This window comes from Gigantopelta aegis, chromosome 4, assembly GCF_016097555.1.
Source record: "Gigantopelta aegis isolate Gae_Host chromosome 4, Gae_host_genome, whole genome shotgun sequence".
Taxonomy (NCBI): Eukaryota; Metazoa; Mollusca; class Gastropoda; order Neomphalida; family Peltospiridae; genus Gigantopelta; species Gigantopelta aegis.
In genome coordinates this window covers 84137645-84163840 of record NC_054702.1, presented here as the reverse complement: position 1 = coordinate 84163840, position 26196 = coordinate 84137645, and the positions used below count along the sequence as shown (strand labels likewise).

At 36.5% G+C, this 26196-nt stretch overlaps 2 protein-coding genes across 4 annotated transcripts; one reads left to right on the top strand and one right to left on the bottom strand.

Annotated features, from left to right (window-relative positions):
- The first annotated feature begins 1675 nt into the window (after positions 1-1675).
- Positions 1676-14531, top strand: LOC121371255 (L-2-hydroxyglutarate dehydrogenase, mitochondrial-like). Of its 3 annotated transcripts, XM_041497004.1 has the most exons (9): positions 1681-1817; positions 1980-2107; positions 4330-4481; positions 5530-5661; positions 6508-6711; positions 8895-9062; positions 9863-10020; positions 11426-11557; positions 12630-14531. In XM_041497004.1, exons 1-9 carry the CDS (start codon positions 1690-1692, stop codon positions 12823-12825), a joined length of 1398 nt encoding a protein of 465 aa, XP_041352938.1. In that variant the 5' UTR covers positions 1681-1689; the 3' UTR covers positions 12826-14531. The 3 variants fall into 3 exon arrangements, 2 of the variants coding, with proteins under 2 accessions (XP_041352939.1, XP_041352938.1); XM_041497005.1 differs by lacking the exon at positions 12630-14531 and having other exon boundaries at positions 1676-1817; positions 9863-10093; positions 11426-11554; XR_005957780.1 differs by lacking the exons at positions 11426-11557; positions 12630-14531 and adding an exon at positions 10327-10444 and having other exon boundaries at positions 1677-1817; positions 9863-10180.
- A 144-nt stretch (positions 14532-14675) lies between these two features.
- Positions 14676-26166, bottom strand: LOC121371254 (THUMP domain-containing protein 2-like). The gene is made up of 10 exons (XM_041497002.1): positions 26064-26166; positions 24258-24393; positions 23250-23494; positions 19523-19600; positions 18574-18626; positions 18039-18126; positions 17280-17351; positions 16853-16967; positions 16206-16326; positions 14676-15693 (listed from the first exon to the last, which is right to left on the bottom strand). Exons 1-10 carry the CDS (start codon positions 26145-26147, stop codon positions 15075-15077), a joined length of 1611 nt encoding a protein of 536 aa, XP_041352936.1. The 5' UTR covers positions 26148-26166; the 3' UTR covers positions 14676-15074.
- Positions 26167-26196: the final 30 nt, after the last annotated feature.

The following is a 26196-nucleotide window of genomic DNA, read 5'->3' as shown; positions in this document are numbered from 1 at the left end:
ATCTGCGCTTCCCACAGGCAGGATAGCACAAACCATGGCCTTTGTTGAACCAGTTATGGATCACTGGTCGGTGCAAGTGGTTGACACCTACCCACTGAGCCTTGCGGAGCACTCACTCAGGGTTTGGAGTCGGTATCTGGATTAAAAATTCCATGCCTCGACTGGGATCCGAACCCAGTATCTACCAGCCTGTAGACCGGTGGCCTAACCACGACGCCGGTGAGACCCATGGAGATGCTGCAGACTCCCTCACTGTATAATCTCTTGCAAGAACGCCCGGTGATCTTACAATACATATACTACATATACATGCTTACATACACATGTGTGTGCGTGCGTGCGCGCGCGCATGTGTGTGTTGTGTGTGTGTGTGTGTGTGTGTGTGTGTGTGTGTATAAACAACACTGGGAGATATATGAAGTATATATATTAATTAAATATTAAAAACATATGCGATAATGGGTCATCTAAACATACTGAATCAGCCTGACAGGGAGGGTCTCATGCAACTAATTGGTGCCTTAATGTAATGTTATGTAGATAGAATTTATTAGACGTTGATGTCAGACAGCATTGATGTACTAGTTCATATGGGCATAGGCGTACAAGCTCCCATTTTGGTGGGGTAGGGGTGGGGGTGGTCAAGCTGGATTTTTACCGAATTAAACAAAAATGCCCCGAATCAGGATAACATTTATTCATATTAGCAATAAACAACTATGGTTACAAACGAATCACAACGCATTTTTATATGGATGACAACTACATTTTAAGAGTAGAATGATGGAAATATATGGTAAAAAGGTCTCAGTTTAACACATTTTGCCCGAATATATAACTTTTGCCCGAATGGCGTTAATATGCCGTAAAATAGGGCGTTATAATGCAGTAATAGTGCATTATAACGCCGTAAGAGGGCATTATAACGCTGTAATACGTTATAATGCCCTATTACGGCATTAAAACGCCGTACTAAAACTATTTATTTGTGGTAGGAAGGTGTGAGTAAACATAATATAAGATTGCAACTTTTTAGTACGGCCTTATAAAGCCATATACAGCATTATAATGCCCTATACAGCGTTATAACGCCTTATTTTACGGCATTACAAAGCCCTAAATTAGAGCGTTGTAATGCCGTAAAATAAGGCGTTATAACGCTGTATAGGGCATTATAATGCTGTACTAAAAAGTTGTAAGTTTGTTTGGCGGAAATCAGCCACCGTAGATTTGGGATTTTTTTGTTCAATTTGGGCAAAAACCTGCCTGTCCCCACCCCCTACACATTTTTTAAAAGCCCGTACGCCTATGACTGTTTGGATTGATTTAGTACTTAGTTCTGTGTTATTATAATTATATATGGCATACACGCATGGTTAACAAGGAAGGGGTACGTTGTGGTGATCTTAAACCTCATAGATCCGCTGCCTTTCCCTTTAAACATTTCTCTACAGCTTTTGACGTATCAGACAATGAAAAAAGGTATAAATCAGCTGTATTGGAGGTGAAACAAGGATACATTATACATATATAGGCCTACGTAGATGTAAAATAAAAATGTAGGCTACAGCCTAGCAAATATTCTGGGGCGAAACATTTTATTTTCCCAATTCAGGCCTCATTGTTTTACTAGCAATCGACTGGTTTGCGACAACTTGCAAAAATAAATGAAAACAACAATGCTCTACAATGAGCAATACTTGTAGTAACATGGCTTCAGTTGTGCCATTTCTGAAAACTTTAAATTCAAACCATTCCATATTACAAGCCAGTAAATTAATAAATAATTATATATTTTGCCGAGCGAAGTCATCGAAGTAATTTGCATTAAATATTTGCTGTTAATTGTCAGTGTCATTTCCAGCGACGTTTCATATAATCGTAAAACTTACTGCAAGAGGTGTGGGGCACCTTTTGGGTTTAATTATATTAATAATTTAAGAAATCGCTAATAACTTTATATATTTGGTGTGTTTCAGGTCTTCAAAGAGCGAACATGATGTTATTATTGTCGGTGGAGGTATTGTTGGCATGGCAACGGCTCGGGAATTACTCATGAGACATCCTGCACTGTCAGTTGCTGTAGTTGAAAAGGAAAAGGGATTAGGTAAAGTACCGATCGGCCAATTAAAGCAGCAATATCGAGCATTTAAATATATGTACATGCCCCCCCCCCCCCCCCCTACTTTTCAGATATTTTGCTTTTTATTTGCTTTATAATAGTGTAATTGTGTGTAAATATAAAGTGCCCCCCACTTTTTGGCACCTTCCTACGCCACTGTATTTATATATAAGTTTTATAACTGACTGAAAAAAAAGAAGAGGGTTTCTTCTGGGTACCAAATTAAAAAAAAAAAAAGACACATCTTTGGCTTATGTGCATGAGAACATACTACTGTTAAATCACTTTTATTCCTTATTAGGGAACATTTTGTTTTCAAAATCTTGTTTAGCGATATTTCTAGTCGATTGAAAATTGATTTGCAATTACTGTTTGATGTTTTTAAATTGTGTAGTGATTTCTGCAACATGCATAGCGAATCAAAGAGTGATACTGGACAAAATGTGCCTGATGATTGTCTAATCTTAGTATAAAGTTAAAGTTTTAATGACACCACTAGAGCACATTGATTTATTAATCATCAGCTATTGGATGTCAAACATTTGGCAATTTTGACACATAGTCTTAAAAGGAAAACTGCAAAAAAAATTCATTAGTAACAAGGGATCTTTTATATGCACCATCCCATAGATAGGATAGCACATACCACAGCCTTTGATATACCAGTCATGGTGCACTGGCTGGATCGAGAAATAACTCAAATGAGCCCACTTCTGCATTCCTATTTAAACAGCATTTATGTCATACATTTTGGAGGAACATGCATTTTGCTTTGGAAAATTTTCAAAGATACTTAAAAAGAATGTACAGCCAACTAAACAGCAAGACGGCATAGGAACATAAAAGTCAGCTATTGGAGAGAATTCCCAATATGTTGAAGGTGCAACCTCAAAATTGCATAAATTATTTATTAACTTTTGCTTTGAAATATAAACATACCTTCAACTAGATACCCACAACAAAATTACAACCAAATAATTTAATTTGTTGTAAATCTGTAGAGGACAACCAGTGGAATTTGGCACATTGAGTAGAGGTGAAAATTGTTAACCTTATGCTAAAAGATGTTGCTGCTAAGTTTGCTATCTTTGTGCAAGTAATCTGTCTGAAGGACCCGTAGGTAGCTTCTGACAGTCAACTTACCAGATTTGTTTTGTGGATTCACAAATTTCATAATACTTTTGCAATTTGTGATGGGTCTTTCACTATTTTGCCTGTACTATAACATTTGTTATGACATTTCTAGTCGTAATGAATGCAACTATTTACATGATGTACACACACATTACATTTTCAGTATTACGGACTTATTTTTACAAAGATGTAAGGGAGTGATTTCATTTATTTTATTTCAAGTTATTTTTATGCTTATATCCAATTAAGGTTCAAGCATGCTGCTCTAGGGACACACCTCAGCTATCTGGGCTATCTATCCAGGACAGAGGGTTAGTTGTTAGTGGGTATGGGAGCGATTAATTTGTAAAAAAGAAAACATCATGAAAAGGGAGTTGATTTACACCCACGAACCCAACTTGGTGACACACCTGATAGACTAGACCATACAACATGTAAACACAGATATAAGGTACACATACTAGACCACGCATGTAAACACAGATATAAGGTACACATACTAGACCATACAACATGTAAACACAGATATAAGGTACACATACTAGACCACGCATGTAAACACAGATATAAGGTACACATACTAGACCATACAACATGTAAACACAGATATAAGGTACACATACTAGACCACGCATGTAAACACAGATATAAGGTACACATACTAGACCACGCATGTAAACACAGATATAAGGTACACATACTAGACCATACAACATGTAAACACAGATATAAGGTACACATACTAGACCACGCATGTAAACACAGATATAAGGTACACATACTAGACCACGCATGTAAACACAGATATAAGGTACACATACTAGACCACGCATGTAAACACAGATATAAGGTACACATACTAGACCATACAACATGTAAACACAGATATAAGGTACACATACTAGACCACGCATGTAAACACAGATATAAGGTACACATACTAGACCACGCATGTAAACACAGATATAAGGTACACATACTAGACCACGCATGTAAACACAGATATAAGGTACACATAAAGCCTTCATTTGACAACTTGTAGTTTATGTGTTGGGGTGTTGTTTGTATTGCAGCATCCCACCAGAGTGGTCACAACAGTGGTGTAATCCATGCTGGTATCTACTACACCCCCGGATCTCTCAGAGCCAAGCTGTGTGTCGAAGGCCTGGATCTCGCATACAAGTACTGCGACCAGTTCGGAGTGCCATACAAAAAGTGTGGAAAGGTTGGCCGTGGTACATTATATACTGAATGACAAAAATACAAATATTGGGGGAAGAGTGGAACCCACATTGGTGGGGAAGGGTGGGGGCCAACTTTATTGTCAGTGAGTTATGTTACATTACCTCCATGCCCCCTCTACCTTTGGCTACACCAGTGATGTGATATTATGTATTCAGGGCTTCTAGAATGTTATAAAAATCCACTAGCCATGGGATCAGTGATTTAAAATTTTTACTAGCCATGATTAAAAATTCACTAGCTCTACTTTAAATAAATACAGTTTTACTAATACAGTAGTAATAATCAAATATGTCACATAAAGATGGAGATAGAGCTTAAAAATCCTTAGATTGGGGTGGGAAGAGGGGGCAGGATATTCATATTTACAAAATAAGACTTAAATGCAGCATTTGACAAGGTGTTTTTTCCACTAGCCATTGGGCTAGTTATAGTAGTTATTTACTAGCCCAACACTGAATATCACTAGCTATGGGAGTGGGGCTACCATAATCTAGAAACCCTGGTATTAAAACAGAAAGTCTCCTCTTGTTAGCTTGAAATCAAGTGTTGTTCTGTATATTTCAAATAACTGTCTAAAGCAACACATTTTATTATGATTTGGCATCTTGCATCTCTTTTGTTGCTTAGTACATAATTACATATTTAACTAAACCCAAATAACAATGATACATTTGACATTATAAAGCTATATTTGTTTTTACTGAAAAATTAACTGTTTTTGAATGTAGAAATATTTCACTACAACACGTATCAAAAGCAGAGAAAGGATCCTTGTGCCATCACTTGGCTACTTTTCAATTAACTTTACCACTGGCAAAACAGCACATACCATGGCATTAGTTACATCAGTTATGGAACACTTGCTGGAACAGAAAACCCCCAACCCAGTTTTGTAATACTAATGGGGGTTGATCTAGTCATCTGCATGGCACTTCATAAACACATTATATTTCACTCCTAATACAATTAAGATTTCAAAATGGATACTATCATTTAAATTGTATGTTTTTTTTGTGTATTTTTTACAGCTAATAGTTGCAGTAAGGCCACAAGAAATTGCTCGACTTGACAAGCTGTTTGAAAGAGGTGTTCAGAATGGTGTCAAAGATCTTAGAATTGTTGGATCAACTGAGATCAAAGAGATTGAACCAAACTGTAAAGTAAGATTGATAAGCCATTGCTGATTAGAGATTGAACCAAACTGTAAAGTAAGATTGATAAGCCGTTGCTGATTAGAGATTGAACCAAACTGTAAAGTAAGATTGATAAGCCGTTGCTGATTAGAGATTGAACCAAACTGTAAAGTAAGATTGATAAGCCACTGCTGATTAGAGATTGAACCAAACTGTAAAGTAAGATTGATAAGCCACTGCTGATTAGAGATTGAACCAAACTGTAAAGTAAGATTGATAAGCCACTGCTTAGAGATTGAACCAAACTGTAAAGTAAGATTGATAAGCCACTGCTGATTAGAGATTGAACCAAACTGTAAAGTAAGATTGATAAGCCACTGCTGATTAGAGATTGAACCAAACTGTAAAGTAAGATTGATAAGCCACTGCTGATTACAGATTGAAACAAACTGTAAAGTAAGATTGATAAGCCACTGCTGATTAGAGATTGAACCAAACTGTAAAGTAAGATTGATAAGCCATTGCTGATCAGAGATAACATTTTACTCTTTATTTTTATTTTTATATAAACTAGGACAAAAAACCCACCCATACGTTTTCATCCTCACTTGGGGTGGGGCAGGAGTGGGCACAGACCCCCTGATTCCTGCAGGCCTGATTTACACACAAAAGCCCTTAACATCATTTTTTCCTCCCATAGTAGCACTCATAAAAAAAAAGAGACTAATTCACATGAACAAACACCTTTAAACCAACTTTTGTAATATTAATATTTATTTTACACAAACTACCCCCGATTAGCAGCTATTTTCAGGGACTAATCCATATTAACCGTATGATGTGTTGGTAATATGAATAAGTGTTATATTTCAGGGCCTAAAAGCAATCCATTCTCCACATACTGGCATTGTGGACTGGGGTCTGGTGACCAGGAGCTATGGCAAGACGTTTCAACAGCTTGGTGGCAAAATCTACACAGACTACCAAGTGACAAGTTTTACTGCAACGAAAGAAAGCAAACCTGGAAGCCAAGATGGGATCAACTTCCCTATAACTATATATGGCAAACTGGAAAAGGTAAAATATTAGCTAAGATTCACCTTTATCATATTTCTAATAACAGTATGATCAGACCTGCTTAAGTGGACATGACAAAAACTTACAAGATAATAAACAAGTTACCAGTAAGTGGTCTATTGTTTTAAAGGTAGACTAAACTCCAACAAGAGACGTATGTGTTGGAAAGATGCATACCCGGACTACCAACACATATTGACACTTTAACAAATGAAATACGCGTAATTTTAGAATTAATAAAAAAACCATGATTATTCCTGCTAACTGGGGGCAGCCATTTTGTTTTGTTTTTGTGACGTCCAGTGGTATAGCTTGGGGCGAAGTGACGTCAGCTCAGGTCCAACTTCTCTATTATGCACAGTGTAAACAAATGCTCTAATTTACGACAAGGTGCTTCGCTTTCATCAACCTGACTTGTAAAACAACATAAATGACTTGATAGTATAATAAACTATTTAACTAAATATATTTCAGTTTGCATCAATATAACGAAATGGAGTTATAGTATTTTTTTCTTTTAAAAAATCCAAAGAAAAAATTCATATTATTAGGCCTATTGGTAGGATACGTTCGAGCAAAAACGACCACTCACAATACCCAAGTGATACTTTTCTTTTCTTTGGGACCATGTAATTGGTCAGTTTTGTGATTTTAGATGGGGAAAGTCTACTTAATCAAGGGTTTTACAGAATTACTTACAGTAATAAAGCTGGTAAAGTCCATTACGATTTGAGGTTATCACACAATACCCTGTGATCTTAATAAAAGAGGGATGTCTTTTTAGTGTGTCTAGACACAGTGTCTGGGGACCGTCTAAATATACACCTGCCAATCAAGAACCACAGGTACAGGCCACAGTAGGAAAAGAAAATACCAATTAACCAAGAAAACACTCCGACTATTATTTCAGTACGTGGGTTAATATATATACAAAATATAATACAGTTATTTCAACGCTTTGACAATGGTGGTTTATTTTGTATTGAAAAATAAACCACATATACACGTTGCTGTGTTACTGGGATGATTATTATTACAGAACATTGCGATGCATCTGCAAAAATCAGGTATGTTTTGTTTCTTCAGTTCGAAGACTAATTCCTGACGTGACATGTTATATATTACGTAACCACCAGCTCGCCAGAGGGTGTATTCACTGAGATGGTACAAAATGGCTGCGCCCGTTATATATAATAGCCGTCACATTTAACCGTTTTATTAATTAACTATACGATTATACTTGATATTAAGCAATAATGTGCGTTATATATCGTTGAATATGCACACCAGTCCAAAAGCCTTGCTTTAGCATTCCTTTTTAGATGTCTGTTAAACAGATTGCAGAGGCAGATCTAGGGGACCCCCCCTTTTATACTCCCGTTAGATGTCTGTTTAACAGATTGCAGAGGCAGATCTAGGGGACCCCCCTTTTATACTCCCGTTAGATGTCTGTTAAACAGATTGCAGAGGCAGATCTAGGGGACCCCCTTTTATACTCCCGTTAGATGTCTGTTAAACAGTTTGCAGAGGCAGATCTAGGGGACCCCCCTTTTATACTCCCGTTAGATGTCTGTTTAACAGATTGCAGAGGCAGATCTAGGGGACCCCCCTTTTATACTCCCGTTAGATGTCTGTTAAACAGATTGCAGAGGCAGATCTAGGGGACCCCCCCTTTTATACTCCCGTTAGATGTCTGTTAAACAGATTGCAGAGGCAGATCTAGGGTACCCCCCTTTTATACTCCCGTTAGATGTCTGTTTAACAGATTGCAGAGGCAGATCTAGGGGACCCCCCTTTTATACTCCCGTTAGATGTCTGTTAAACAGATTGCAGAGGCAGATCTAGGGGACCCCCCCTTTTATACTCCCGTTAGATGTCTGTTAAACAGATTGCAGAGGCAGATCTAGGGTACCCCCCTTTTATACTCCCGTTAGATGTCTGTTTAACAGATTGCAGAGGCAGATCTAGGGACCCCTTCCCTCTAAAAATATTTAAGTACCCCCCTTTTTTACTCTTTTAATTAGGATGAGTTACATGTAGTCCTTGTGCCCTTTTCCCATTAGTCCTCCTTGCAAAATCTGTCCTGATCTGCCCATGGGATGATTATATATTAGAATAGTTTCATTTTTTATGTGCATATTTTATTCCTACAAATTTAATTGATCTCATGTTTTACTATTCAGAATTCGCCGCTCCGGTGTAAGTATGTGGTCACGTGTGGTGGTCTGCAGTCTGATCGACTGGCCCAGTTGTCTGGCTGTGACAGGAACCCGAGGATTCTTCCATTCAGGGGAGAGTACCTAGAACTGGTGCCAGAAAAACATGATCTCATCAGAGGAAACATTTATCCAGTAAGTTGAAGAATAATGTTTTATTCATTGTTATAATGACAGAAATCTCCTCTTTTCTACATGCATGTGCATTTTTTTCTCTTGCCTTATGATTGACCCATCCTTTCTTCATTTAAAAAGCAACTTCCATTTGTCTTTAAAGCATCAAGTCTGTTCTCATCTTTTGTGGTAATCCATCCCACACACTTTCAGTTTCTCCCTGTATGCCAAAATGAATAAATAACTGATTAATCGACACCCCAGCATGAAAAATACATAGGCTGTTGGGTGTTAAACAAAGGTAGCCTGTATGCCAAAGTAAGAAAATAATTACAAAGTTTTTTTGTTCAGTGCTGTGACAGAATTCAACACCCTCTCCACATGCTCCTTACTTTAATCTTGCTTTGTAGTCCATCTATTCTTTTTCCATTCCAAGAGCAACTTCTTTCTGTCAGATTCATGCTTTTCTCCATTAAATCTGGCCTTATCTCTTATGAAAATTGCCTCCATTTACCATGTATGCCAAAAGTGACCTCCAGTTAACTTTTAATAATGAATGAAAGTTTAAAAAAATATTTTATGGAGGTTTGGAGAAATGTGTATCTGTTATATTTGTTTATGAAATATTAGTATTAGCATAGTAATAAATAGAAACTTTATTAGGAATAAAACATAACCACATAATAAATAATATAATAGTACTGAATATAATGTTATGTTAAATGACAAGCTTCATATTCTGCCAAACTATAATATGTACCTGTTTTTTTTTACTGTCATTTAAATGGAAGACAGAATAAAAGAGGAACATTTTGTTGAAGGTACCAGATCCACGCTTCCCGTTCCTGGGTGTCCACTTCACCCCACGTATAGATGGCAGGGTCCTGCTGGGTCCTAATGCTGTTCTAGCCTTCAAGAGAGAGGGCTATGGATACACACAGTTCAGTCTGTCTGACATGATGGATGCACTCAGCTATAGGTATGATACAGTTATACGGCTATGGATACACACAGTTCAGTCTGTCTGACATGATGGATGCACTCAGCTATAGGTATGATACAGTTATACGGCTATGGATACACACAGTTCAGTCTGTCTGACATGATGGATGCCCTCAGCTGGATGCACTCAGCTATAGGTATGATACAGTTATATGGCTATGGATACACACAGTTCAGTCTGTCTGACATGGTGGATGCACTCAGCTATAGGTATGATACAGTTATATGGCTATGGATACACACAGTTCAGTCTGTCTGACATGGTGGATGCCCTCAGCTATAGGTATGATACAGTTATATGGCTATGGATACACACAGTTCAGTCTGTCTGACATGGTGGATGCACTCAGCTATAGGTATGATACAGTTATATGGCTATGGATACACACAGTTCAGTCTGTCCGACATGATGGATACACCAGCTATAGGTATGATACAGTTATAACGCTATGGATACACACAGTTCAGTCTGTCTGACATGATGGATGCCCTCAGCTATATGTATGATACAGTTATATTGCTATGGATACACACAGTTCAGTCTGTTCAGCTATAGGTATGATACAGTTATATGGCTATGGATACACACAGTTCAGTCTGTCCGACATGATGGATACACCAGCTATAGGTATGATACAGTTATAACGCTATGGATACACACAGTTCAGTCTGTCTGACATGATGGATGCCCTCAGCTATAGGTATGATACAGTTATACGGCTATGGATACACACAGTTCAGTCTGTCTGACATGATGGATGCCCTCAGCTATAGGTATGATACAGTTATATTGCTATGGATACACACAATTCAGTCTCTCTGACATGGTTAATGCACTCAGCTATAGGTATGATACAGTTATATTGCTATGGATACACACAGTTCAGTCTCTCTGACATGGTTAATGCACTCAGCTATAGGTATGATACAGTTACATCGCTATGGATATATGTACAACTGTAAGATATAATGCAGGGCTCATCCTGTACATTGCCAAATTAACCAATTGCTAATTTTTATTAAAAATGGCTACAACATTTAAGTTTTGGCTAATAAAATATTCCTTAAATTAACCACATTTTAATAATTTTTAAGGAGATACTCAACATTCATGTATGATATTTAAAAATTGGCTAAACCAAAATTTGTTCCAGTGTGAGCCCTGAATAATGTGTCTATAAAATATTCAGAATTTCTTCAAAAATGTTTTACAAACTTCCATTGCATACCATGTTTTATAATTTTCATTATTTGTAATTTTTAAAGCTTTTTTCTTCTTCTAATGTTTTTTCTAGTGCACTTGGTCCATCATCTGATCACTCTTCTAAACTGTAAATTATGTTTGAAGAGTGTGGGAAAGACAAATTCTTATTTATTTGTAGTGGTCTGAGAAAGCTAGCCTTGCGTAACCTCAAGTATGGTGTTGAAGAAATGTACAAGGGGATTTTCTACGGTGCTCAAGTTAAACAGCTTCAGAGATATGTTCCTTCACTCAGACTGAGGGATGTTAAAAGGTAAGTTAATTAAATATCAAAACCAGGTCACGGTAATAATAATTACTTCAAAGAAGAAACTCACCCTCATCAAATCTTCATAGACACATTTTGTTGTGGATTTGTACAAATGCCATATTTGGATTGGAATTTTGCAACATCTCTGGCATTACCAGAAGTTTACCCATTTCAAGAAATAGTTTAATTCATTTGATCTGTCAATATATATGTGTGTACCAAAGTAATGTGAGATATCTGGTATTTATATTTGTATATGCTTAGTCAGTTTTTAACAAACTGAACATAACTGTATTCAATTTGATTCTTAAGATTAATTAATTTTTCATACCTGGTAACCACATATCGTGGGTGAAATGACAAAACCTCGTAACTACACTTTTCAAAATTTTACAGGAGAGCAAAAAAACTGAATATTTTTCGAAAAATACGTTATTTTGTTTTAGTCGTTGTTATGCGAACATATTAACATTAATAGTGATAACTACTTAATAGTTGGTGTCAGGTCTGCAAATGTAGTTACAACATTTTACACCTGAAATGTCGTTGAAAATGTCAGTTACGACATTTTGATCTAGAATTTAACACAGGTTGAAGGAATGAGGCAAGATCTATACATGTAGATACAACGTTTTGTCATTTGTTTCTTGGACCAGTTATAATACGACTATTTGTCATGTGACAGTCAACCACTTTCTAATAGGCCGATAGTTACGATCTTTTGACAAAAGCAGAATATGAACATTCTAACTCTGGAAATTCCAAAAAGTGATTTCTCGCCAAGTGTAGTTACGACCGTTTGTCATTTCACGGATGATATGCTGTGTTGGCAAGTTACACGTCAGTACTATATGACATATGGTAGTTTTTGTGGGGTTTTTTAAAAATGAAGGTAAATTGAGACAAAAGCTAAAGAGAATATTTTATGATTTTAAACAGTTAAAATATAATTGATATCACATTTTATGTGATATGATTGCAGATTTCCTTAAGTGACATATAAATCCTATTAGATAGAAAACATAAAAATATGTTCAGTGTATTATTTTGCTACATTGTACTACTTCATTCACAGGGGCCTGACTGGGGTGCGTGCTCAGGCTGTTGACAGCAATGGGAACTTGATAGAGGACTTTGTGTTTGACAGTGGGACAGGCCAACTGGGAAAGAATATTATTCATGTGAGGAATGCACCATCACCAGGAGCTACCTCTTCTCTAGCAATAGCAAAAATGATTGCTGATAAATGCCAGACAAAATTTGACCTGTGAATAACAAAATGATACACAACCAATATTAATGAAAACAAGCATATTAATGCACATCATTTCAAAAAGAAAACCCATTATACATGTAGTTCTTAAATAATGTATGCCCACAAGTAAAAGGCTAGGCATGGGGGATTTTTAGGTGCCAAAAAAACCGAAAGAAAATATAATCATTACTAAATATGTATTCACTGGCGTAGGAAGCGAGATGCGAAAAATGTCATATTAAAAACCATTGTGCGAACACCACTCAGACACTGTTCACACATAGACAAACACAAGTTCAAATTAAGTTTTTAGCAAAATGCGATAAGATTGTCCGAAGATATATGGCAGATTGCAGAGAAACTGGCTTAGTGTTTATGGTGGTTTGGAATAAAACATTTTTAGGATTGGGTGTGTATAATGGCGTTTAGCGATGAAACACTCCATATTCAGATATATATATATATATAAACACACATACTGTCGAACCTGTATATAACGGTCACTTGAGGGACCTGGCAAAAGTGCCCATTATGGACAGGTGGCTGTTATATACAGGTAAAGGAAACACATATAAAATAATTTATTATAAAAAAAAGTCACTACCAGATACTAAACTGGAATGCACAAAGTATCAACAATCATCAAAAAAATAAGAAAGAAAACTATTTTTATGACATAAAAATGCTATTTAAAGCATCATTGTAATACGTTTTGTTGAAACTCACTCTATTACACACTTTTTGAAGTAATTTATCTTCCGATTGCTTTCCACTGCATTCTGTTACCTATTCAGTTAATTAAATATATATCTTGTGACCATTATGGCAAGTTCAACTGTTCATTTTGGACAAGAAATAGTGGCCGTTATAGCAGGTTCAACCATTCATTTTTGTCCAAAAATAGTGGCTGTTTGCAGCATTGAACAGGTGGCCATTATATGAAGGTAAAATAATGAAGGAAATGCATTGGGCGGGATTTATGGTGGCCGTTATATACAGGTGGCACACTTTTTGGCACCTTCCTATACCACTGATATTGTTATGACAACATCAGATTATGCACCATTTATTTAAAATATATTTAAAGTGTATGGGTGCACAGTATGTACCAGCAATTAAATAAAAGATTGGAATGATGTATTATACTGCAAAATGAGGTTGACTTCCAAGTCCCAAGTAAATACTGGGATTGGTTAAGTTTGAATTTTTGTCATAATATACTCAATGATATTTTAAATTTAAGCATACTAATAACTGAATAATTGTTTATGGATTCATGAATGTATTCATCATAATCAGATTTAGTTTTAAAAATTAATTGAACAATGAAATTATAAATCAAATCAATATCTATTGCAAGATCAAATTACAAATTATGTAAAAATAAGACTGCCATGTAGCAGAATTAAGAAAAATTGGTATTCATCGATGTTTTTAAGTACTCTTGGTGGTTTGGTAAATAAAAGTTACAGATCAAGTTTGACATTCATGGCGATTTACCCATTTTTGACAGAGATATGGTCCTTGAACTAAGAAGATATGAAAATTTGTGTATAGCTTTATCATGTACTGTTACAGATCAGGTTTAATTTCCATGGTGATTTACCCAATTTTCAGACTTATGGCCCTTGAATTTAGGAGATATGAAAATTTGTTGTGCCTGGCAAGGCACATGTATTGCTTTAGAAGTACTCTTAGAATGCTTGTATAATACCTATTTATAGATTTGTATGTATACAATAACCTGATCAGAACCTGTAACTGTTAAACATCTCAGAACTTCATACTCCAGAAGACAAGTCACTTGATGCAATGAAATTATTGTCTTTGATATAAACTGATACAGCTATACTGATACTCTCAGAGTTGCAGGTTGAAATCCCCCTCCATGGAGGTTCCTTTATTTATTAGTGTTAGTATCATGTTCAAGTCTTCTATAAAGGCAATGAACTTTTCAAACTAGCAGCTGAACTATTGTTCTGTTACATAATATATATGTATAAACAAATAAAGAATTTACAAAAAAAAGCAAAGAAATTCAATGGTCTTGTCACTAATGAGAATCAAGTGTGGAATAAATGTTGATAATTTTTTATAGTGAAACTCCCCTAAACGGGACATCCTCGAGACCAAGTAAAAAGTCCAGTATTAAGAAGTATCCTGTTTATAAAGGTTCTCTTGTGTACTGATATTTGAAAAGAGGCTGTGAAAAACATCCCGTTTTGAGAGAATTCCGGTTTACAGATGGTCTGGTTTTGAGAGGCGTTACTGTATTTCTGATGACTGTTTTTGCATTACTATTATATGTGCAGGTGTCTCCCCTAGTTTAACATAGTGGTCTTCCAACAGAACAAGCTGAGCACCATCTGCCAGTGTTACTATGTTAGATGTTTCTTTTCTCTTGTGTTGGTCACTGGATCCATCCGACACATTACTGGTTTTTGATTTAGCGGATGCTGAAGTGTCACAAGTATTTCCAGATGACCTAGTCTCTTGATATGTTTCCCTTCCCACACTGTTGCAGGAATCTGATTGAATTTGTGGAACACTGACAGTTTTGGTATCAGATTCTGTGTTAGTTTTCTCAGAACACTTCAACATCTGTGACATATTCCGTCTCTGACCATATGAAGAATTTTCACTATTATTTCCAATGCCTTCCTCTAACTGGTCATCTGACACTGGCTGGTGTAGACTTTTCTGAGATAAACTTCTTGGACCATCCAAAGATGCAGTGTGTTTGTTGTTATCACTAGGAGTGCTCAGTATTTCAGAAGGTGATGTCATGGCCTCACTGTTGTTACATGTGTTTAACTGTTTCAGAACAGACAATCTCATGTCAGAGCTTGTCATGACAACGGCTTTACCTTTGCATTTCAGAACTCTGGTGAAAAAAATAAAAAGGACATTTTGAAATTTGTTTAAAAAATTTCTTATTACTAAAACACAACTGAATTAGTAAACAGATATCAATATTTGTAATTAGGTGTTTTCAACAGCAAGGCTTAAAATTAATTTTGTGATGTGGGAAGCAATCTTTGCTTCTCAGATTTCAAGATAGAAGCAAATGTTAGAAACTGAGAAGCAGTTCTATAAATCAGTCTAAAAATTTGACTTGTAGTGTAATTATTTAACAGCAATGTGGAAGACTAGAGACAAATGTGGATAAAAACATACATTTATACCATGACTAGTGAAAACCAAGACTTCTTGATATATCTCTAAAATGCTGTCAAAAATAAAATATAATGCAAAAACTGCTTGGGAAGTTGATCATCGGAAAGCATTCTGTGAATTTTCAGTGGCATTTCCAGCCAATTTGGACCCTCGAACAGTACATTTTAATATTTTGTTTTAATAAAAACGTTTTAAAGAGCACATCAATATAAAAGTTACCTCAGTATTTCTTTAAGTAGCCGAGTGTAGAAATCCCCCAGGTTTATGTCTGTGGTGAACTTCTGTCCAAACGGAGCGTCACAAACAACTCTGTCAATACTGCTACTTCGGAATGGGAGTTCTAACAGGAAAAATACAAACAATATGGTAAGCTCATGAATATATTGAGTTAAAGACAAAGTTAACTAGTTAATAAAAAACATCAAGCATATATTAAAATGAATCAATTTTTAAAGATATACAATATACTGGGTACATTAGCCTGAGTAAAGATCTGTTAAATGAAATATTACTTTGTAAACTAAAGTATCCACTGTTTTACTCAGTATTATTAATCTGATTTTATTGAAATAAGTACTGATAACCCACTTTTTAACCAGTGGCATACCCAGGGTATGGCAGGTTTGACACCCTAAGTCGGACATTATCTAAAAGATGGGTGTCAGATGTTTGGACAGGGGCACAATTTCAGTGCTTGCCATAGGCGCTATTTTCTATAGATACACCGCTGCTTTTAACAGTGATTTAGTTGAAACAATAAATAGCAGAATAACTGCTTTTAAAAACATTACAACAACTATTTCATCATCTTTACTTTTTATTACTTGGTTCCCCTCATTACAGTCAAGAAATAAGAAAATGCAAACCCAGTGAATTGCAGAACACAAACTGCAGCCTGTTTTCCAGTCTGGCAGATTTCATGTTCTCTACTGCATGCTTCAGCTGGTCTGGGTTGTTATCGCACCCCCAAAAAACACCAGTCTAAGACAAATGGAATAATACAAATATTAAAAATGTTAATTACCTGTTGTGTATACAGCAGAATAGTGACAGGAGATATGTAAGTTTTATTGTACAAAATCTAGTAGATGATTGTGTCTATCGATTACACAAATAGTTTTCTCACTGTTCACATAATTTCAGAGAGTAACACATTTTTGTTATTTACAGTGATATTAAACCTGTTTAAAAACATATGAAGAGTATATGGGACTACAATATCAATATGTCTGCAAAATACTGCTAATAAAATAATAAAAAGGAAATGAAATTTGTATTGCAATGTGATGTTACCTTCTCTAGAAGAGCTCCTTCCACCAGTATTGTAGCTTTTCCACACATTGGATCAAGTACCACATCTCCAGGCTTTTCAGGAAAAGGAAAATAATAATGAGTTGGCAACTCCTCATGATATAACAAAGCAACAATAACCAGTGCACACCAGACAAGACAAGACAAGACAAGACAAGGTATTTATTCAGTTATTGACCTGGCCTCGGTGGCGTCGTGGCAGACCATCGGTCTATAGGCTGGTAGGTACTGGGTTCGAATCCTAGTCGAAGCATGGGATTTTTAATCCAGATACCGACTCCAAACCCTGAGTGAGTGCTCCGCAAGGCTCAATGGGTAGGTGTAAACCACTTGCACCGACCAGTGATCCATAACTGGTTCAACAAAGGCCATGGTTTGTGCTATCCTGCCTGTGGGAAACGCAAATAAAAGATCCCTTGCTGCCTGTCGTAAAAAGAGTAGCCTATGTGGCGACAGCGGGTTTCCTCTCAAAATCTGTATGGTCCTTAACCATGTGTCTGACGCCATATAACCGTAAATAAAATGTGTTGAGTGCGTCATTAAATAAAACATTTCTTTCTTTATTCAATTATTGAGGCCAGTGCATACTACAACATTAAAACAACCTGACAGAATATGTCATCATAAGTTTGTAACACACAGACATGAAAATAAAATGTGTTTCACTCTGATAACCAATGACTTAGGTTTAATATAATAATTACTTTTAGGTAACATGGTTATAATGAGGGTATTACATACCCCAATGTCTGCAAGATGACAGATAATCCATGAAATAGTAGACCTCAGTCCTGGTTGAGCGATGTAGTTTCGTTTAGACACTGGGATTCTGAAATGAAGAGACTTGTGATAAAAATAACTGATTGCAATGTAATGGACAATGTTTACTGTATATTAACTAAGATAGTAACTATTCTGTAAGACTGACCATGAAATACTTCTTTTGAATACTGAAGGTTCGTTTTTAAAAGTTGTATCCCATCCCTGAATACTGGAAGTCTCCTTTTTAAACATTGCAACCACTCCCTAAAAATATTGCATCTGCCCTTGACTGTCAAGCAACATTGACTCTTATTAGTGAAAAACAAAATTGGTTAAAACCAAATGAAATCCAAGTCATTACCCAAAGATAGCATACATACCTCAGCCTTGGTGTACCAGTTGTGAGGGCAATGGCTGGAATGGGACAAAGCCTGATGAGTCACATCTCAGGTGACCACTCTACCACTGAGATACAAGAGTATTCTGCCACTGATATAAAACATGCAAGACTTACTTGGAGGTAGGTATTCCAGCTATCACATGTTCATCATTGATGTGCACACAGATCTGAAACAACCAATCGCCCTATAATATTACTGATAATGAATGATGGCAATCAGTAATTTTTATACTTATATCAAAATAAGGTTCAATCATGCTGTTATTAAAAAAGATCTTGCCATCGGTCCAGAAGCAAGACGAGTGGTTAGAAATCGGAGTAGAGAACTTACACCTAGCCTAGAAGCAGGGCTTCTACAATTTTAATAAAAATCCACTAGCCATGGGATCATTGTTTTAAAAAGTTACCAGCCATGATTAAAATTTCACTAGCCCTACTTTTAAGTAAATAAATTTTACTAATAATAATTGAATATGTCACCTAAAGAGGGAGATGGAGCTTAAAACCCCTTTGATTGGGAACGGGGAGCGAAGGGGCAGGATATTAATTTGCAAAATAAGACAAATGCAGCATTAGACAAGTTTTTGTTTTCATTAGCCATTGGGCTAGTTATGGTAGTTATTTACTAGCCCAACATTGAATATCACTAATCATGGGAGTGGGGCTACCATAAGCTAGAAACCCTGCTAAAAGCCATAAAAACTAACTTGGGATTAGAGATTGCAGTGTGTTGTGATCCTAACTAATATGGTACTGCTACAACTTAACAATTATGTCAATGAGATTGGTGTTGGTAATTAAATCATAAATAATTTTATGAGACTTTGAAATAACATCACAGCACATATATTTTAAAATCATTATAATAGAACAAAATTCAGCAAATTTGTTCTTCCCCATATAATTTAGGTTCAGGACAAGCATTACAACTTTTAATGTACTCCACATTTCAGTAACCAGTAATATTACTACATAAAATGTGTGGTAGGATGATTTACACATTAACTGAAAATAGTACCATTAACTTGTAGTTGTATCACCAAGGACACACACACACACACACCTCAATTTGTGGATGTTTCAAATCAACTTTCCAGCCCATGGAACTGACAACTTTTGCTCCTAACTTTTGTGACAAATGCTGTAATGAAAGAAAGCGTAAAATATAAAATTTTTATTTAAAAAACCCCAATTACTTCATGGTACAGGTAATTAAACAGAAAACATGAACCCATCTGGTGTTTTCTTACTAAGGTGTGCACTACAATCTTATTATTTTTTTTTTTATTATTGCACACAAAAATAGTGCTTTTTTGTTATTTCCAAAACACTTCTAATTTTCTTGTTCTGTCAAATGAAACTGAAATTATTTTAAAAAACAAACAATGTTCATGAAGGCTAGGGAGGACTATAGCAAAATAATATCAGAAATGCATTCTTTAGTTTAAAAGTGGCCTTTTTATATATTGCTGGTTTTTCTCGTTCTAACCAGTGTGTCACAACTGGTCAAAGACCGTGGTATGTGCTTTCCTGTCTGTGGGAAAACGCATATAAAAGATCTCTTGATGCACTAGGAAAAATGTAGCAGTTTTCCTCTAATGACTCCAAATGTTTGACATCCAATAGCCGATGATTAATTAATCAATGTGCTCTAGTGGTGTCGTTAAACAAAACAAACTTTGTTTTCTTTTGTATAGCTGGAAAAGACATACTATTGTGCTCTAATTCTTCTTGCCTCAACCTCCCAGTTAAAGACTCGGTATCCTTTTTTATCTAACTGGAGAAGACATACTATTGTTCCCTAATTCTTCTTTCACTGTCCCAACCTCCCAGTTAAAAAAAAAAAAAAAAAAATGCTTTATTTAACGACACACTCAACACATTTTATTTACGGTTATATGGCATCAGACATATCGTTAAGGACCACACAGATATGGAGAGAGGAAACCCGCTGTCGCCACTTCATGGGCTACTCTTTTCAATTAGCAGCAAGGGTTCTTTTATATACACCATCCCACAGACAGGGTAGTACATACCACGGCCTTTGATATACCAGTCGTGGTGCACTGGCTGGAACGAGAAATAGCCCAATGGGCCTACTGATGGGGATTGATCCCAGACCGACCGCTTTACCACTGTTCTATGTCCCACCCTCCCCCCACCCCCAGTTAAAAAGACTCAGTATCCTTTTTGTCTTACTAGAGAAGACGTACTATGTTCCCTAATTCTTCTCGTCTCAACCTCCCAGTTAAAAAGACTCAGGACCCTTTTTTGTCTAACTGGAGAAGACGTACTATTAATCCCTAATTCTTCTTGTCTCAACCTCCCAGTTAAAAAGACTGAGTATCCTTTTTGTCTAACTGGAGAAGACATACTATTGTTCCCTAATTCTTCTTGTCTCATCCTCCCAGTTAAAAAGACTCAGGACCCTTTTTGTCTAACTGGAGAAGACATACTATTCTTCCCTAATTCTTCTTGTCTCATCCTCCCAGTTAAAAAGACTCAGGACCCTTTTTGTCTAACTGGAGAAGACATACTATTGTTCCCTAATTCTTCTTGTCTCAACCTCCCAGTTAAAAAGACTCAGGACCCTTTTTTGTCTAACTGGAGAAGACGTACTATTAATCCCTAATTCTTCTTGTCTCAACCTCCCAGTTAAAAAGACTCAGGACCCTTTTTTGTCTAACTGGAGAAGACGTACTATTAATCCCTAATTCTTCTTGTCTCAACCTCCCAGTTAAAAAGACTGAGTATCCTTTTTGTCTAACTGGAGAAGACATACTATTGTTCCCTAATTCTTCTTGTCTCAACCTAGAAGACATACTATTGTTCCCTAATTCTTCTCGTCTCAACCTCCCAGTTAAAAAGACTCCGTATCCTTTTTATTTTACTAGAGAAGACATACTATTGTTCCCTAATTCTTCTCGTCTCAACCTCCCAGTTAAAAAGACTCAGAACCCTTTTTGTCTAACTGGAGAAGACATACTATTGTTCCCTAATTCTTCTCGTCTCAACCTCCCAGTTAAAAAGACTCAGAACCCTTTTTGTCTAACTGGAGAAGACATACTATTGTTCCCTAATTCTTCTTGTCTCAACCTCCCAGTTAAAAAGACTCAGGACCCTTTTTTGTCTAACTGGAGAAGACGTACTATTAATCCCTAATTCTTCTTGTCTCAACCTCCCAGTTAAAAAGACTTGGGACCCTTTTTGTCTAACTGGAAAAGACATACTATTGTTCCCTAATTCTTTATTCACTACCACTCCCAAGCCATTTTGGCTTGGTATGGTCCTGGACCCTATTTTATGAAGCGATGTTAGTGCTAAGATCACCTTATGAACTTCAGGTGATGTAAAGTTTGTTTTGTTTAATGACACAACTAGAGCACATTAATTTATTAATCATAGGCTACTGGATGTCAAACATATGGTAATTTTGACATACAATCTTAGAAAGAAAACCTGCTAAATATTTTTATTAGTAGCAATGGATATTTTATTTCCTCCATCCTATAGACAGGATAACACATACCACAGCTTTTGATATACCAGTTGTGGTGCACTGGCTTGAGCAAGAAATAGCCCAAATGTCCCACCAACGGGGATCGATCCCAGACCGACCGTGCATCATGTGGGTGCTTTACCACTGGGCTACGTCCCGCCCCTTAGGTGATGTTAGTGCTAAGATCACTTTGTGGAAAAGGGCCATAATGTTTTCCCTAGCTTGTTTTAACATGGTGCAGCACGTCCCGCCCCTTAGGTGATGTTAGTGCTAAGATCACTTTGTGGAACAGGGCCATAATGTTTTCCCTAGCTTGTTTTAACATGGTGCAGCACGTCCCGCCCCTTAGGTGATGTTAATGCTAAGATCACTTTGTGGAACAGGGCCATAATGTTTTCCCTAGCTTGTTTTAACATGGTGCAGCACGTCCCGCCCCTTAGGTGATGTTAGTGCTAAGATCACTTTGTGGAACAGGGCCATAATGTTTTCCCTAGCTTGTTTTAACATGGTGCAGCACGTCCCGCCCCTTAGGTGATGTTAGTGCTAAGATCACTTTGTGGAACAGGGCCATAGTGTTTTCCCGAGCTTGTTTTAACATGGTGCAGCACGTCCCGCCCCTTAGGTGATGTTAGTGCTAAGATCACTTTGTGGAACAGGGCCATAATGTTTTCCCTAGCTTGTTTTAACATGGTGCAGCACGTCCCGCCCCTTAGGTGATGTTAGTGCTAAGATCACTTTGTGGAACAGGGCCATAGTGTTTTCCCGAGCTTGTTTTAACATGGTGCAGCACGTCCCGCCCCTTAGGTGATGTTAATGCTAAGATCACTTTGTGGAACAGGGCCAGTGTTTTCCCTAGCTTGTTTTAACATGGTGCAGCACCATGCCTCAATAGTCTAGCATCTTCTTGCTTCAATCAGCGCCATGCTGCCCTGAGATTAAACAAGCCTTTTCAGTAAAAAAATTATAAAATTGCCTTTATAAAACACCCAAAAAGGTATTATAAATTAATAAAATATGCCTTTTATATCTTTTGCCATTCATTTATTAAAGCAAGCACATAAATTACATTAATGTTTATTTTAATTAAAACATTTTTGTATTTTTAATGAAACACAAGTGCCCCAAAAATGGTGAAAATGCCCCAAAAGTGTTTGGTCTACCATGCCTTGCCTAATTTCTAGGGAAATCACTAGGGCCATGTTGAACATTTTGGAAGAAGATTGATTCTATACACAACAGTACTCAAGCCACTAGTTGGCCATGGACCTGAAGTGACCACTGGTATACAAACCTGTGTGTGAATACTCCCTCTAAATCTTCCACTGATTTTACATGAAATGCGGAATGTTGGAGCAGCAGGAATGCTGCTGTGTATCTCATCATCTTGTTCATATCTGATTTTTTTGACTACAGGTTCATGATCACAATCGGATTCCTTGCTAATGGCAAACAGCTGTCTGTAGGTGTGAAATCCTGTGATAACATCATCCTTGTTGAGCAGCTTTTCACACAAGGATTTCATATAAGCATGCTTGTCTGAAATTGTAAGCAAAATAGTCAACTGGTAATCAGAAATGGTAAGAAGTAATGGACTAACGAGGGAACATTTTGTTTTCAAAACTTGATTAGTAATATTTTAAATCAATTGAAAATTAAATAGCAACTACTGTTTAATGTTTTAAATTGTGTAACAATCTCTGAAACTTGAATAGGGAATTGCAATGTGATACTGAACACAATGCTCCCTGCTAACATTATAGAGCATAAGATGGGAAATTGGCATTCACTTAAGTTTTGTTGATTTATTATGAATCACCTTTGCACAGTGTCTTAATTTTACTTTCTAATGTTTCTGTTGATATTGATTCATTCATATATACTTATCACCAATGTATTTTTTCATGCATTCATTATCAATTCATCCAATCATTATGGGAAGGCAACCTCATTTACAAGACTTAATAAAGTTTCAAAATAAAAATATAAAATACAATTACAATTGTTAGAGCATCAATTACCAATCTAAATCTGCATCTAGCTATACATCATTTTTACAAAACATGTCGTGCTCACTCCAGGAACCCTTCAATCCATTCAAATATCTGTTTTGGTATAGATGATTTTATAAAATTCAAATAATGACAAATTATTTTATTTTATTAGCTGAAGCAAATCATTATTGTAGTTAAGACCTTGAAGATCAACACTGAATACAGTAAGGGGTGGGTGCCTGTATACATGTATGTACATATCGTATGAAATAATTGCATTGAGAAGTTATCACACAGTACAAACATACCTGTTCTAATGATTTCACTTGCAGGCAAATAATTAATTCTGACAAATATTCTTTCCACCGTCTTCAATCTATTGATTTGCTCAGCTGTAATATTTCGATTACAGGTGAAAAACACTTTTCCATCTATTGCTGACACCTGAAATGCAATAACCACGTGCAAATAATGAAAAGAAGTTCCATGGATAGCTCTGCCACTCACCAAATTCGCCAATTGCAAATTTTAGACTCAATTGGCAAATTTTATTTTAATTTGGCAAAATAATTCCATGTAATGATTAGTATATTTTTGGAAAATAATGGTGGGTTTCTGTAATTTTTGAAGTTAAATAGATAGTTTGTTCATGATCAGAAATGATAAATTATGGAATTACAAATAATTTTTCATGTGATACTAAGAAAACAAGATTAAAGAAATCCTAGTTTAAATTACAGGCCCATAGCCAGGGGGGATTGAGAGTTCCGCTCAAATGAAAAAATAAATAAATCAGATTTTACATATAAAAGTCCTTGTCCCCAAATGACCGGGATAACGTAGTCGGGTTTTCTACCCATTAGATTACTCAATCACCAAATCAGTTATAGCGGCATGGTTAAATAATAACATACGGTTAAAAAACAGAAATGCATAGTTAGATTAAAAGTGCATTTTATTACAAGATAATAGATAATAGAAATTCAACACATTCTAAACTGACAAAATATCAATATTAGTAAGTTTACAGATTAGAGTGGATAGATTAACTGCAGTTATTTGTTCTTTTTTGGTCAGACACAAATGCATGTAAACATACATGCGTGCTTCTATAGGACAGGAGCGCCTTTCTAAATTGGCGCTCCTGATTAATTATGACCAAGATATAGATATTAGATGTGAACGAGGTTGCAACATTATTCGCCCAACAGCACCCGAGAAAAATGCAACTCGACTCTGTATTTATACAATGAAATGATATGATCTTATGCAAGTTTATGAGCGGGACGTAGCAAGAATGTCTGTCTGAGGTTCCATTTGCTGAAGGTTCAATCCTCCTCAGTGGGACCATTTGATTATTTCCCGTCCCAACCTGTGATCCATAACTGGTCCATCAAAGGACGTTGTGTGTGCTATCCTGTTTGTGGGATGTGGTAAGTGCACATAAAGATCCCTTGCTGTTATATGGAAAGAGTAACCATGTGGTGACAGCGGATTTCATCTGTGACCAAGTATCGATATAACTGTGCGTTTGCCATCCAATAACCGCTGTGATTAACTTTCAATGTGTTCCAGTAGGCTTAAACATGGCTCTGTGACTAGGGCCTGGGTTCGTCTTGTTACACTTTTTGCCATGTATCAATTATTATAAATACATTGGACATGATGCATTGATTGGTACAACTGAAAACAAACGGTTTCTTGTCATGGCTCTGTGACTAGGGCCTGGGCTCCGTTCCAGGAAGCGATCTTAGCCCTAAGATCACCGTAAGTGCATATATTAGCTGTGCAGTTACGGTAATCTTAGCGCTAAGATAGCTTCGTGGAACGGAGCCCAGGCCATTTTACATGCATACCACAACTTGTTAACGTATATTTCGCAACAAAAGTTAGTGAATTATTCTCGAGTGTAACCGGCGTCATCACATTGTTTGGCATGGGGTTTTATGTATTGTTGTATGTACCCATCTACGGCTCCGCGTCTTCGGCGCTCGCGTTTGATGAATTCAGTCTACATGAAAATCCCCCTTCCCCTCCGCCTCCCCCTCCGCTAAACAGACCTGAATTAAAACTATATACCCACAGCAATAATCTGACATATGTTTTGAAAATACCTCATTAGTCCTAAAAATGGTCTTGCATTCGCTGCAGGCAAACGTTTCTGTCCCTCTCCCAGCCGTGCAATAAAACCTACTCATATTTCCATGTATAATTGAAATGACAGATACCACATGGCGGAAGTTGACA

What these genes read in the sequence shown, in the direction of transcription:
- LOC121371255 (XM_041497004.1), top strand. Translation starts at nt 1,690, where the DNA reads ATGAGCAATACTTGTAGTAACATGGCTTCAGTTGTGCCATTTCTGAAA. An exon ending in AGATTGAACCAAACTGTAAA is followed by an intron (nt 5,662 to 6,507) that starts GTAAGATTGATA and finishes GTTATATTTCAG; the next exon opens with GGCCTAAAAGCAATCCATTC. An exon ending in TATATGGCAAACTGGAAAAG is followed by an intron (nt 6,712 to 8,894) that starts GTAAAATATTAG and finishes TTTACTATTCAG; the next exon opens with AATTCGCCGCTCCGGTGTAA.
- LOC121371254 (XM_041497002.1), bottom strand. Translation starts at nt 26,147, where the DNA reads ATGAGTAGGTTTTATTGCACGGCTGGGAGAGGGACAGAAACGTTTGCC. An exon ending in AAGTGAAATCATTAGAACAG is followed by an intron (nt 23,495 to 24,257) that starts GTATGTTTGTAC and finishes TTACAATTTCAG; the next exon opens with ACAAGCATGCTTATATGAAA. An exon ending in TGTGTTCTGCAATTCACTGG is followed by an intron (nt 16,327 to 16,852) that starts GTTTGCATTTTC and finishes TTTTCCTGTTAG; the next exon opens with AACTCCCATTCCGAAGTAGC.